This window comes from Xiphias gladius, chromosome 17 (genome assembly GCF_016859285.1).
Source record: "Xiphias gladius isolate SHS-SW01 ecotype Sanya breed wild chromosome 17, ASM1685928v1, whole genome shotgun sequence".
In the NCBI taxonomy this organism is placed as follows: domain Eukaryota; kingdom Metazoa; phylum Chordata; class Actinopteri; order Istiophoriformes; family Xiphiidae; genus Xiphias; species Xiphias gladius.
In genome coordinates this window covers 22,537,784-22,553,763 of record NC_053416.1, presented here as the reverse complement: position 1 = coordinate 22,553,763, position 15,980 = coordinate 22,537,784, and the positions used below count along the sequence as shown (strand labels likewise).

At 42.1% G+C, this 15,980-nt stretch overlaps 1 protein-coding gene across 2 annotated transcripts in view; it reads right to left on the bottom strand.

The window, feature by feature from the left end:
* Positions 1–15,980, bottom strand: part of spns2 (spinster homolog 2 (Drosophila)) — a 61,107-nt gene that overhangs the window by 26,113 nt on the left and 19,014 nt on the right. For both annotated transcript variants that reach the window (XM_040150012.1, XM_040150011.1), the window contains exon 2: positions 15,704–15,769. In XM_040150012.1, coding sequence (XP_040005946.1) covers positions 15,704–15,769 — 66 coding nt within the window. The remainder of the gene's footprint in view (positions 1–15,703; positions 15,770–15,980) is intronic.

The following is a 15,980-nucleotide window of genomic DNA, read 5'->3' as shown; positions in this document are numbered from 1 at the left end:
GACAGAGATAGGATTATATGCTGTCAGTTTGTTGAGATGAAACTAACTAAAAAGGTGGTAGAGAAAATATGAATGAAAAAAAATAAATCAAAGCCAGTCAAAGCCTAATTTAGTGTTGCTGGAATTACAATTAAAGGGACCATATGCAAGACAATTAATAGTAATACATCACACAAGAGCACTGATTTGTTCTCACATTACTCTAGCGAGAGGACGTGGTGGTTGTGTTGCCATGAATAATTCCTCCATCTTAATTTCTTACAGCTGAACTTATGTCCGAGTGAAAGTAACGCAAGTGCTTTAAAGTGTGTTTCCCTAATTGCCCCCCTTCTGACTGGACGACCAGGAATCGTTCTTAGGACTCTCAGTCAGTATTTATGAGAAAGACCACACAGACCTGAATTTTTAATGCTCTCAAACTGAGTTTCATGTCTTTGCATAGGAGAAAGGGCAGAGATGTGACTCTTGACAGTGGTGAGAGGAGCTGAGGAGGCAGGCTGGAGTGTTTTGACACATCATCAGCATAAACATACAGAGGAGGAAGGGAAGAAAGAAGATGAGAGAGAAAAGAGAGGAGGGGTGTGTTATGTAAGACAGAGGCATCGCAGTCCCACAGCTACTGAGGCCAACCAATAGGATAAGGGACAGTAATCAGATTACAGCATAAGTGTAGTTTTGAACATGTGATATTATAGCATGACAAAAGACAAAAGAAGTCCTTTCATAACCCTATTTTTGGGTAACAGTTACCCAAAAATGGTATAAAAATAATCATTTTATATAAATTTGTTGCAGGTATTGAAATAACTCTGGGTATGTAGTTAAATCTGTTAGGCACTGTACTACATTTAACAAGAACCGATCAGTGCATGTTTTATTTGATAGACTGGTTGACCAGTTGCATCAGCTCTAATTTTATTTAAGACTATGTATATAGCTTTCATACAAGAAATGCAACTCAAAGTGCTTTACAATAAAAAAATTATATGGACAAAGAATGAACATTAAACAGTGATAGAACGCCACAATTAATGTAACATAAGATGGAAAATAAAAACCACTGAATAAAAACAATAATAATAAAATAAGATAAAAGTAAAGTTAAAAAATAGAATAGATAGCATCCATAAGATCAAGTAAAATATAACATTTTACAAGGAGTGCGGCAGTGCAGCAGCGCATGTGCGAAGCAAAGTTTAAAAAAGACTTTCAGGCATGTTGCAGGAAGGTCATAGCTAGTTAAAGGCTAAAGTGAAGAGATAAGATTTTAGCTTTCTTTTAAAAATATTTAGCGAGTTGGCTTCCCTGATATCTATAGGTAGTGTGTTCCATAGCCCTGGGGCGTATCTGACAAAGGCTGCATCCTTGATCTTCTTTCGGCTGTTGTTTGGAACCTCCAATATTAAACTGCATTTTCTTATTCAAGAAATTCTAATACACAGTGTCATCACCACTGGTTCAAAGTTTTATGCCACCACAAAGGCAACATTTGTTAGCTCACATATAAGCACAGTTATTGTTAGTGGCAGATAGTTTTTTTTGTTTGTTTTTTTGAAGATTCACCCTCCCTGTGTCTTAAGATGTAAATGAATTACAATGATATATTTGTTTATATAAAATCAAAACTATAACTTCAAATCAAGACTTGACACAATCTTTGTTTAACTACTATCTTATACAAGACACACCCATGCAGGTATCTTTAACCTCACTGTGTCATTTTGAGAAAAAAAATCCCATTTCACAAAGTGATGTGAAAATGTAATCTACAATCTAATTTAAATTTAATTTTCATTATTATTAATGAATGAATTCATTATGGTTCTGGGTGTTCACAGGTGCTGGGATTACTTTATCAGAGTCTCTCCCACCTCGTCCCTATGTTTTCCCTCTCTAACTCTGTCTCACTGCTCTTCCTCTTGTCGCCTGCATTTCCCCCCTTGTCTCCCTTTCTGCAGCCTCCTTCATGAGCATTTATGTGGCTAAGAGCTGCAGGTTTACAGTGTAATGCTAAATTACTGTGATGACTTTTCTGTGTGTTCTGCGCAGGTCCAGCTCTCGAAAGAGCTTTGCCAACTCACCCCGCAGCCACAGCACTGCTGGAGAAACCCCATGTACACACACACACACACACACACACACACACACACACACACACACACACACACACACACACACACACACACACACACACACACACGCACACACACTACACACAGAGAGCAGGGTGTTCTGCAGTGCATACTGGAGATAAGATAATGGAGAGGGCTACAATCTTTCACCGCCAGCTGGTCCACCTGGGTTTTAAAAGCCAGCAGGCAGAGATCATGACTCTCACTTTTTATAAATTTGTCAAAAATACATATCCCCACATCATTAACTAGCTTATTTTATGTCATTAACAGGACCACAAATGGCCATCACTCTGCGTGTCTCATTCCAAGCAATTTTGTGATTCGTTGATAGGCTATGCCATATTCTTGAGGCCCATTATCACCTCTTAGCAGTGTCAGCACATGGGAATGAAGGGAAGTCAGGTCTTGACAGTGACAGTGACATTATTTAGTGTTAACCTTGCTACTTATTAACCTTGCTTCCTTCTGAACAAGTGTATTTAGAACCAACTGAGTGACCCAACAGAGCAAGTGTGCAGTGACACAGATAAACATTTTCTCAAGAAGCTGCTTTGAATTCTGAGTAATATGATGATGAATTACCATCACACATCAGTTACAAAGAGATGTTTTCTTTACTTGACAAAAAGCATAGGGGAATGTTGTCAGGTTATTTATTTTAAGTTGTATTTGCATTCTGCCGAGTGTCAGCCAGTTTCAGCCCTTTATCTGTTTGCTTCTCTCCTACTCTCTGTTCACATATACAGTATTTTAATCCAACTGAATTCCCAATAGAGCTTTTGTTATTTACATATGTTTCTCTTTCTGTTGTCAGACAACGGAACAAGTATGAAAAAGGGAGTCAAACGTGGCCCATTAAGACGACATGTTAACCAGCAGTCGCTTCCATGCCATTTCCAAGCTGCTGCTCTGCTCTGCTAAAATCCTGATGTTATAACCACGATGTCGTCTAAAAAAAAAAACATACACATAGGTTAAAGACAATGGCGCTGCTGTGATTTTGGCTTTATTTTACCTGTAAAATGATCAATTACTGAGAAAGTTAGAAACTCTAACTTCTGTGTCAGCTGCCGTGCGGTCAATTGAATGAGACGCATAGAGAGGTGAAAAGTTGGTAAATCCAGCATCAAAGACGCTAAGTTGGCAGCACTGCCTGTAAACGCCCCTTGCTGATGTAATAGAAACTGTTTGCACCAAGTCATTTTCAAAGAGCAATGGTCAATGGGGAAACTCCAGCACTCGGCCGGCCGACCAAAGGCGAAACTTCATCAGTCAGTCAGTCAGTCACGGACATTTGCATTTGTAAGGCTGGCTACACCTTTACACAGAATCAAGGTGTGTTAGTTTCAATACTGCTGCATTTTCTCTCTTCAAATTTTTTCTCATCAGTCGGCACTGACAACTCTGCCGCGCTCTAAAGATTTGGATCTAGAGAGGTTGTCTTGTTATATCTTATCTGATTTATAGTTCCACAAAAGACAGAAGTATTTGAAATGTGCATATCCCCAGTAATGTAGAAAATGACTGTTGATGAAACATGTCACTTCAAAGAAAACAAGCAAACAGTATGGCATGGGAATAATCTGTCTGTGCTGTCAGTGAGACAGTATGTAAGTATATACACTTATATTACAAGTAAAATTTATGATGGCTCATCGACTCCCAGGAAATGCCCTGTCACTAGAAACACTGTCGATAAAACAATCCCACTATTCTCCTGTCAGTCCTGACTGAGGGCTCCAAATCTACAAGGGCCCAAATAAAGACATCTGTCATACTTGTAAACTGTGCTTTCCTCCTTCAAAGTACAACTTATTTTGAGAGATCCAGTATGTTTTCTTTAAAAATAAACCAATCCCCCAAACTTTATTCATGATACTTGTTATTCATGATATTCTGTTTAAAAGTTTGTTTAGTGCAGAACACTGGGTTTTTTTCTAGATGCAGCAAACATGGTGATGCCGACCAACTGTTAGATGTTTGGCTTGATTAGTGGGAATGGATTTATTGACGATAAAATGAACGTGTTCAGTCTTTTTCAAGACATTGTGGGAAGGACAAACAAACCACGGCTAAAAAGTGTCCACAGATGCTAGGTCACACCCAAAACTGTCAGTGCAGGCAGTGGGAATTGCAACTCTTAATATAGACAATGCTGAACACGTAGCTGGAAAGATTTGACTGACATACAGTAAACGGCTCCTGAATATGAAATTTGCATAAAATGTTGCCCGTCCTCACAAGTCACATTCCTACATTGACCGCCATTGTCTCTTTGTTTATTCTTGTTTATACAGTGGAACACCACGCATCTATGTTTGTGTCATCTCCAAAGTGCCATCAGAGATAAGCCCTGGCCAATCACCAAAGATGGCAATCTTTAATAAATAAAGTGCATATGTAACAAATATGCAGCAGGAAAGCCCCAACAGTAAGGAGTTGATGTCTAGAGTGTACCACAGATGTCCTCTGTGGATGTTTACACTGCAGGCCAAAAGGAAGGAAAAGTTTTCATAACCTCATTTATAGGACAATGGTCAGCTTTGACTACTTGTTCAGACGGCGAACAAACAGTTCACTCAAGCCGCAGAGGCTACTTTCAGAAAAGTGTGCAAGTAAAATTAACCTTCATTACTGACACTTGTGTTTACATCTGGACACGTTAAATGAGACTCCATTACAGATGCGGAGAGAAGAACACAATAAATGTACCGGATGTGTAATTTTTCAGTCTTGCAGAAAATAATTACAGTATTTTCTGTTGGCGTGTAATTATGATAGCTGTCAGTGACAATGACGGCAGTGCATAGCCCTCTATCTCTGACGGAGGTAAGTCAAGCGTAGACTGGAAAACACTTTAACAAGCCCAACGGTATCAGCTCCGCCTGACATCCTGCCTTTATCATTAGGCTTATGCAACATATCCCCCTCTATTATCTTCACAAAGACAGATTCCTTTCTTTTAAAACCATTGTTTATCTCCTTGTAGACTCTTGAGTAATTTTCAATTCCACACCAGTGGAACTACGTTAAGAAAACTGTTGCACTTAATTAGTGGCAAGGACATCGGTGACTAAATTACTGTGTATACTCATAACATTGCTGCACAGGTCATTTAATAATGTTGCCTCATCCCACTGCAGGGATGGCTTTGAGGCCAGTCTAGTAGAAGTGGTTTTGTATTTTGAAGCCTCTGTAGAGTAGATGAAATAATCATTATTCCCTCTTATCTATTTCATTCTCTCTTTGTAGGGAGGGCTTAAAGCAAAAAACTCAGAGTCTCTTGAACTTTGAATACTTCTGACAGAATAGATAACAGCAGTCCAATATATAAACTCAATTTTTTCCCCCACAAAGAATAAAATGAATTTTAGTTTCGGTCTTACATGTGCCTCAGGTAGGAGTGTCAAACCTGTTCTGAATTTCTCGTCTCCAAATTTCAAATAAGATGCTGGGCATATTTCTCACAGTCTCTCAGCGAGCAAATTACATCAATTACCACAGTCTTAGGACATTCCATGAGAAGACAATGGTTGGTGGCTGTGTGAGAAATCTAAAAGCAGACACATTAACAGGTATACTGGAGACACTGAAGTCAGGTATTTAAGTGGAACATTACTGTGTTGTTAGTGGGATCTTAGACACAGGTGAATCAGGCTGTATTTCTCTCCCCATTACTTCCTTCACATTTGAATGAGGCCCTGCATGAGCCAAAAGATAAAACCAAAGAGGAGTAAGATGTGTTATCAGTTAGCTAACGGCCTAGTACATTGTTTGTCAGCACGGTTGCATAATACACACAGCCTCTCCAGGCTGAAATACATGTACTAATAGCTTACAGATACTTAAAACTGTCTTATTTTAAAGTTCTTGACCTTTCACTAATAAAGGTTTTCATTTGACTGTAAGCTATTAATTCCCCAGTCATAAATGTATGGTAAATGGCCGTGAGTCCTGACATGATCATTCATCTTCATTTCTTATCATCTCCATCATCATTAATCCTCTTTCAGCGTTAGTGGCACCTTATGAATCAGTTAACACCTCATGACGCACAATTTGTCTCGTGATAAATTTGGACCAAAGCCTTTTATCTTTAAAAAATTATACTCTAAAAAATGGTTGGCTGGTTAAATTGATTGGTCTGATAATGCCTCCTCTTAAGGGTTCAGTTGGAAAGTCTGACAGTCTGTTGGAAAATTGAACATGTTTTTCTCACCACATATTCTCCGTATAAGAAATTTTACAGTGAAGATAACTTCTAAATGCAAGTATTCAAAGCCAGTGACAGGCACTTGATTTACCCTAAACAGGGCATATACTGGTGCAGTGGGGCCTCTCAGAAGCTTTTCGTTTGGTAGAAACATAGAAAGCGATGCCACTGAATGTAACTCAACTCAGAAATGGAATACAATTGAGCAATCTGTACCCCCATGGGTAGACCCCACTAAACACACACACACACACACACACACACACACACACACACACACACACACACACACACACACACACACACACACACACCACTCTCTTCTCCTTAACATGTCACACAGACCGAGACTAGAAACACCGGACATCCAGTCCTTGCTTTGATTGGCCAGCAGAACAATACCCTTAGGATGACTCACCCCCTATGATTCAAAGCCACTGTGAATAGAGCATCAGGAGGAGATGCAGACACACATATGTCGAATGTGTGTGTGTGTGTGTGTATGTGTGTGCACGATTGATATTCACTGAGCCTGTAAAGAGAAATTTCCCTATGAAACACTAGTTTCCCCTGAAGAGAGCACCTGTGAGGCTTAGCATCCGGCTGTGGGATACCGAATGCTCAGCAGCCCATCTGAAAAGACATTGAGGCAAGGTTTTGACGTATGGCTGTGTGGGCGATAGTTCACATTTCTCCTGATGGTGAATAGGCAGTGATTTAGATTGAAAAAGTGGAAACGACGGTGCTGAGAGGCACAAAAATACAGTACGGCTTAATCCCCTACCAATGCAGATGTACAAAGAAAGTATTCTGCTGCTTTCAAGCTCCTACCTCTGAAATCAGACATTTGAATTGAATGTGGTTTGTCACGGATTCAAGCGCTCTGTGTTGGAAATAATCACAAAAAGCAATCACAGAGATGAAAAAAAAAAGAGGCACAGAGCTACTATGTGCTACAGAGGCAAGGTGCAAAATTGAAGAGAAACTCTTTCAGGTGCATTTCTTCTTCTTTAGGTTATTGAAAATGAAAATTTCCAGCAGTGCTTGTTACCTACAGGGGATGCAAACCAATATCATAGAGTAATAAATTAACATGATTATTATGCTATCTTCGCACTAAAAGTCAGATCTCGTAAATTCAGATCAGTGAAAACACTTTCATTTTCTTTTTAGGTTTGTGATTTGGGTATCTCCCACAGTAGTGAAGGCACCGTCATCCTGGCAGCTGTGAAACCTGACAGTCAGCACATACAGTACAGTCTAACCAAGGGACAGCAGTTTGAGGGATTCTAATGTCTGTCAGCTGCAAGTGACGGAATTAGGGGAATAGGAGAAGCACATCCTATCTGCAGGTCTGTACATGTCTGCGTTGCCATTCAGTGCCATTTACAGCATCGCAGAGTGTCACTTTGACATGTTCGCTGTGGACAAGGTGTGTGTCTAGATGTTAGTGCTCATCACATCGTAAACATGCTGCGTCTATAAATACAGCTTCCATCTTTAGTGTCTGTTGACTCCACTCCACTCTCCTCCACCTTTGTGCCTCTGCCCTTTCTTACAGGGTTACCTGCTTGCTGCAACCAGAGGTGTTTGTATGAAGAGTACACTATGCATAGGTAATGTCTGTTAGTCAGTAAAGATGGCTTTGCAACTCTTTTCTCACTCTTGTATTGGCTCAGTCCAAGGAAGTTTCAAGTCTAGGCTAATATGATCATTATCACCATACAGATTAGATGATAGATTTTATTTAGATGTGTTGAAATTGGCAGCTGTTGATAATAATACCCTTCAAAGGCTTAAATAGCTTTGGAAATTGCAAACAATACAATGCATTATTGGGCATAGACATTCAGTCCAAAACTATGTGAGATTTTGCTGCTGCGATTTTTGGGTGACATCTCTGTGTGTCACCCTGATGTTCTGGTGACCTCACCTGAATGATGAAATATCATCTTATCACCACCCTTAAGGTCACCGGTCCTGTGGACCATTGGAAATACAACAGGTAACCCAACCTTGCATACCACCGTGTCGGAGGTCATCCGACGCATAATATGTCAGGCACTCTAACCATATGTAACACCTCTCAGAAAAGGGATACCATACAGTCTATCACACCAACGTTTCACTTTGCAACAGACAACAGTGATTCATGGACACGGGATCAACGACACCAAATAATTGATCTGTCCACAATATCAGACTGCCGCTACTGTGTATTTGGCGTGAGCTGCTGGCTGGCACATCTTTGACAACACTGCCCACTAAATCTGAAGCAAAACCAGTTTCTGTTCTAGTTCTTCGTTAACAGGATGATTTTATCCCAATGCACAATAAAAGCACTTCGGTTCTAATTGTGGATGTGAAGCTTTTTGGTACTGGTGGTATCAGAGCTGGCTGTCTCCACAGAAACCACAGGTGTCCTGATTCCAGCTGATCGTGCACATTCATGAACACACAGGAATGTACCTGAAGCTTTCCACTGGGACATATGAAGCAGTGCTTCACGAGTTTCTGAGACAAACAACAGGTGGAGGAATACTCATAGTTTCCAGGAAGGAAGAGACAATGTAACAGCTAAATAACAGTGTCAACACTGGAAGGAGAAATTCCATAGTTGGAATATTTTATTAGGTGTGAAATGACAGAGTTTCGGAATCTTGCGCAGCAAGATTTTTGAGTATTTCATTAAGGATTACTCATGTTACAGTATGTAATTACATTTGACAATTAATCAGTATAATGCAAACTTCAATATAGTATTACAAAGGCTGTAATGGCATGGTAAGTTTACTACTGTATTGTGGCTGTGGAGAATAAGCAGCATGTATCTGTTTAACAGAATGCAGCCTGGAGGTTTGGACCATCCCTGGTGTATTGTATTTAACACAACACTAAATCTAATGCTGTTTACTGGAGTTCTGGGCCTCATAAAGGGTTGCTGTGTATCCATATGGAGTAGATTAAATTACACTAGGCTCTGTCTGCTCGCTATGATATTCAGATGAAAGACGAATGAGAGAAAATCGATATTCCTTACTACAAAGGTTGGGTAAAATGTTACATATATTTTACTATCCCGCTCTTGCTACTGTTGACTGAGAATGGTCTGCAAAACTAGAGGATACACACTATGACACAGAGGCAAATAAAAACACTAAGTGCACTAGCTTCCCTTCAGTCATCACTAACCAACGCTGGTGTCCAGTGCAGTGCGGCAGCACTTTGTTGTGTTTTTCTACCAGGTGTGTAGTACTGGTGGGAATGGCAGCTTTGTTTCCTACTCTAATGATTAATGGGAATGCCTGTGGAGGGTGTGACACATAACTTTTGTTCGAGTAGGACAGCAGAGCCACCCAATGTGTCTTACTGAAACTTAGCCATCACATTTCTGCCTCCCGGATTCCCCTTCATGTGGTGCCCCAAACATTTCTGCATTCCTCACATTTCTGATCACCACTAATTCTCTAAGAAACCCCTCCGCTCAGACTTCACCAGTGTTGGATTACCCATGCAGTGACTGCTGTTTGATAAATGCCACATGCAGCCAGGGAAATACCCACGCATCACTCTCTTCTTGCCTGTTTCTGTAAAAACCCAGGGGCTAATTCCTGTAGAAGCCGCCATCCAGTGCACCCTAATGCCAACTTGAACCCCTTTTAATTTACTCAATCTTTCAGCTTCTCTGAGAGCTGATAGCCTGCCACTGCCGATGCAGCAGATCTCTCTGCTACCTGCTCAATGTGAGAGCTGCAGCTGGGGAGAATTACACGCTGCTAGACATACCAGCCTGGCTAGCAGGAGTGCTCTGGAACACCATCTTTTGCACATTTCCAGCACATATTATAAGCAAACACATATGGTAAGCATAAAGAAAGGTGCTTGCTTTTTTTCCCCCTAAAAACAAGAAATAGTAGTGAGATGTGGATTCATTCATGTGCAAGTTCAACACTGCAATCCAGGCTGCAGTATTAATAAAAACATGTAGTTATTTTTTCCCAGGGATACTTTCCTGTGGCTGGTGACATGGCACTGAGCTGAGATCCAGCACTTTTTTCTTTTCTGCCATTTCCCTGCAGTAAATACACAAGCAGCCGACTTAATGACAAGCTCTGGCTGAAATGACAGAGCACCCTACTTGTCTGTGTTTGCGTTCTTGAACGCTACCCTTGTTATTCGGACAAATGGGATTTGAAAACTGGGGCCGACGTACACATACAGTACATGCACATTTCCCATTGCTCACACACACATGCTTATTTAATGATGAATGACAACAGACCAAATGAGCAAGCAGCAGCCCTGTCTTTGACCTTGACTTTCTGAGGTATGTATGAATCGAGCATATGTGTTTGACTAGGAGGGGTGTGGAGTGTGTGTGTTCCTAATTGATCTGTTCGTGTCACTCGGAGCAGAAAGAGTTGAGCAATCTCCCGTTGGCGTCAAGCTATCGATTAGTGTTCAGCCTCTGTTTCGGAGAAGCAGGAGGAAATATCACTAAGAATCTTGTTTCCATAAATGCTTGGTCACTCCCATGATGACTAAAAAGGCCTATTTTCGAATCTGTGTGACTTCATCACAACACTCCACCTCTGCTTTGTTTGTGCAGTTTATGTGGTGCTTAAAAATGAGGAGCGTCTTGAGATCTCATAGGACATTTACGTGAAAAAGGGTTGACCGCATGCTTGTTAATTGGCCACAAATTCTTGATTGGATCGGCAGTCACTCAGCAGCAGTGCTATTGGTTCGCCGACAGATTTTGAGTGGGAGGGAAACGAGGAGCAGGTTGCCAATCATCGCCCAACAGCTGCCCTCCTCCGAGACATGGCCTATAAAAACAGCCTGGGATGGAGACACACTCACACACACACACACACACACACATGCGGTGATGTTGATGCATCATCAGGTCATCGTTCTATTCTCGTCACAGCAGGAGAGGGGCGGCTGAATACCATTGCAATGCAATTATTTGGCTTTGGGAATCAATAGTGGAGAAGATAAAACCTTGCCATGCATGACCAGAGGGAGGAAGTCACAGGTGACTGGCTGCATCTTCTCCAACTCCTATAGGGTGCCAGTGGGAGTGACAACAAGGCAACAACAGCTGACAGAAAGAGAGAGCGAGAGAGAGAGAGAGAAGACGTACCAAGGGATACCAATGACGGCTAGAGACAAAATAGGAGCAGCTGTGAGCGGCCAAAACAGCTGATCAAGCACTGATAACTCAACTTCAGACTGTGTAGAAGGAAATCAGAGAGGCCTCCATTCAACAGTAGGAATTTTTGATTGACACTGACCATAAACCTTTACACTTTGCCACACCTCAGATCCAGTAAATAACAGGTTCCAGACAGCCACAGCAATAGTGGAGCACGGGATAAACCCTCTGTTGCAAAAACCTATCTCCTGCTGACTTCTTGTGGTTTCCGCTTAAAGCTTTTTTGTGTGCAGTATAAGTCTGATGTTGTAGTGGAGCTCAAGCCTTAAGTCTCACACAGCACCTGTGGCCTCATTCTTCACAGCTCACATACTGGCTGAATGGCAGGCTGACACCAAGTTAAGGCTGGTGCAATGTCAGTTGGTGACTGTGTGTGTGTGTGTGTGTGTGTGTGTGTGTGTGTGTGTGTGTGTGTGTGTGTGTGTGTGTGTGTGTGTGTGTGTGTGTGTGTGTGTGTGTGTGTGTGTGTGCGCAAGCATGTGCTGGAGTCGTGTTTCAGACAAGGTGGGCAGCCACACACAGAACAGGGCACAGACAGTCTGCGAGCTGTTTTGAGCGTCGGCTCCTTATTAAGCCGCCGCCCCACTGTACATCCAGCCTGACTGACCCCAATAACTCTAGTTCCATGCTAAACCAGCAGAGGATAATTACTATGCCTGCTTCCATTATGGGAGATAATTCAGCCCATTAAAATTTTTTTCCTGATTTGCCTCAAAGCACTTGAATGCAATACCCTTAGCATGTTAACAGGAGGAGAAAGCCTTCTCTCAGGTTTCTTAGTCTGGTTAACAAAAGGGGTTCAACACTCCCCTCAACCACAGGTAATACCATCCAGGTGAACCCCCTCTCCTCTTCTTCTCTTCCATTAACCTTTCCTGCCCCCCATATCCCCAGGACTGTTCCTGTTCATAGCAGTGTGTGAGTGTCACTCACTTCAGACAGTCTCTGCCTGAGGGCCATTTTCAGTGGGAGTGCTGAGCTCAGGCTGTCCCGGTGCTCTGACAGGTCTGCTGAGCACAGGTGAGGCCATCTCCAGTTGGTGATGGACGGAGCCAGAGAGCTCCGACTTGCAGCATGCCTTTAGCCCAACCTGACTGACAGCTATGAATATCTCATCCTCTTAGACAGATAGCTGAGACCTCAGCTCCTCAGGCAATAATGACACACGTGCACAAACACACATGCACAACAGAAATGAGCACATACCTCATGTCAATTTGTGTTGTGAAAGCTGCTTTTAAAAGAGTTGCTGTTGCCAAATAACAGATATAACTGGTGCTGCGGAGGCTGAGCCCGCCACAGGGTATTTTCCATGCCCTCGAAGAAATGTCCGTAAAGAACTATCGTTCTCAATTTTTCTGCCAATAAGGTGAGATAACTTTACTTTTTCTTCTAGAAATTACTATTAAAATATAAAAACCAAAGCCGTGGACAGGGGCATTGCTATGCCGGAAAAAATTATAATAAATAAAAATGCACTTGATTTTCATTTAGTAACATACAATTTTCTAATCGCTCTTCTCAAAAATTGACAAAAGATGGACTTTTTTTGCAGTGCAGCAATCAAAATCAAAAACACTGCAGCAGGTCTAAAGGGCTCTTCCAGTGCCCAGTCAGACTAGTATTTCCCAAAAGCAAACAACTTGTCCGTAACATGTAGATATGGGAAATTTTTCATCCCAGTGGTTTTGATCAAGAGCCAAAGAAAAGGGTCAAAATATCGTTTTCTCAAACTGAACCAGATCATAGAGTTCATAAAGTGATTCTGACTCAAACTTGTGTTTGTTCTGAAACTTGGATCCTGTAGTGTGTGGTCAGTGTTTTCTAAAAGTGTGAGGGTGACCTGGCAGCAGTGAGGGAGAGAAAGCCTCAGTGCACGCAACACCCACTGACTATAAAACACCTACGTGGGCAGTTTGCGTTCCCAGGTGCACAAAAGCTGCCAGGACAGAGGGAGTGAGGAAGGAGAGAAGGCAGAGCCGGCCTGGTCTGCAGGTGCTCACAGAGGCAGGGATTGTTCCCTCTGGAGACGGAACCGGGGGGGGGGGGTCATAATGTAAACATATACATGCACACACTGACACTCTCCCTTCCAACACCCTAATGACGTCAGCCTCCTAACCTCTTCTTCACATCTAGGCTCTCTGTCTGCGCCCGACCGCCCTCACAGCTCCAGGCTCGGGCACCCAGCATTCCTCAGGCCGGTGTGAGAAAGAGGTCGCCTGGGGATCAGGGGCCAAGCGGAGTCTGAACCATGACAAGCCAGGACAGGACAGGCAAACCAAACACACAAAGCACCCTGCTTTTAGCCTGGCCGGCTGGGTGCTTCTTGGAGGCCTGCAAATGCAGACGGTGCAAAGGGCAAATCAGCTACACATGCCACTCTACTAATATACCGTTTGTGTTTAAGTGTGTGTGAGTCTGTGCCAGTATGGCTGTGTGCATAACCTAAATAATGAGCCAACACAAACAGAGTTAAGAGTCAAACACCCTTCACAGTTTCCTGTTTCTTAAGATTTCATACTAACTAGACATCACCTTGAAATGTTAGTGTGTTTTCACAAGTACAGACACCTTACTGATTGAAAAACTAACTTTACTCACCCTTATTTTTTGCTTGAGTCAAGTTCCTGTGTTTGCTTCCACACATCAGAGCCATTGCTAGTTTGTAAAGGCAGCACATAAAAGAGGCTGATGTGAAATTCAGTGCTTTGAAACACCTGTCTGATTTTTTGACTATTGCTGCCAGAAAAACACTGAAATGGACAAAAACATACACAAGCAGATGTAGGAGAAAGAAAAAGAGTTGCTGATAGAAAATATAGATTCATCCTAGTGAAAATGGGTGGAAATTAGATTTCGAAGTGATGAAATGGCTCATTCACTGAAAAGCCAACAGAAATTACAACACTGATTTATTTTTCCTGAAGAGATATTTTTGTCCTCAACACACCATTCAGCTCACCCAAAGTTAGTCTAAGAACATCAAGTGACGGGGGAAACACTGGGCTGTATTCTTTCACCCTCAAACTCAAACCTGCCTGCCTGCCCTCAATGGCACTTTGTGTGCACGTTTGTAGGTGTTTGACGGGCACATGGAGTCAAGACTGGGTCCTGTCCTCCAATGAGAGGGCGTTGCAAGGTATCTCCCTAAAAGGTGAATTCATTGGGGTCCTGAGTGGAGCAGGAAACCCTGCCCTGAGCCAGAGTCCTCAGACGCTCCGGGTGCATGCATAGAGGCTCTCTGGAGAACCGCCTGCCTGGCTCCAGACTTTGTTTTGCTTTCAATTGACCTGCCTTGTTGCCCCTACCGCCGCTGATGGCGCCGCTGCCGCTGCCAGCGCCGCTGCAGCGGCTGCTGGCTGTGAGGAAATGCTGCTCCCAAAACCCCCCCACTTAGCTCAGCCTCTGATAAACAGCTTTATTTTAAATATATTTCAAAAGTTCTATAAACTGAGCATTTATCAAACAGCTCTATATTTTTGGCAGTTTAACGTTCAGACACTCTTCCGATCAATGCTGCAGTTTCAATGGCCTGGAGTATAGTTCAAATTACTGCAGCATTTCACAGAGACATGCAAATAAATTCTTGCAAATATCGAAGCAGGGCTTTATCTTGTTGAAGAGAGCACTCCGCCCATTTAGCATTACACTCCTATAACACTGTCTGACGCACAATGGACAGTTAAAAAAAAGTATCAAAGTTGATGCTGCAGAACTCGTACGCTCTCTTCTTTCTAACACCGACAGATTTTTTTTCTTTTTCATAACTGTAGTCCTCAGACCCAACCGATTCTGACTGAAGCATCGTCACTTGAGGCAACTTTCTCAGACACCAAATGCTTTATAAAACTTTTCTCATATGTGCAGCAGTACTCCCCAACACCTGCGAATAAACGCTGATGTGTTAAATGAGTGGACTGGTGGGTTGATAAGGTGAATGAACTCCAGAAGGTGCAGCATTTCTATCTGTAAATTGTGCTACCATTATCTCTACCATACAAAGCTTGCATTTCAGAATTGTAACTCCAAAACCTACAAGCTACGCACGCATTACCCTCATCACATGGTGAATGTGTTAAGCTGTTGAGCTAACATTTTTCATATGTGTAATTATGGGATTAAAGGACTTACCTGTTTGCAACAAGCCAATTCCACTGTCTGATACATTGTAATGCCGCTGGATGTCAAGCAGAACACCTGTAAACAGGAGAGGGAAAACATAAATGTGGTCTCAAGGCTTAATAGTAACCATAATCACAGATTTTAAAACAGTCAGTTATCTTTGTCCTACAGCTAATTTAATTTGGGCTTTTTTGGTTTGCGATTATTGTTGGATATGATGGATCAACAGTGCTCAGGGACTCATTTACTAAAAATCCCCGAAGAGCAATACAACATCCCTGATAAG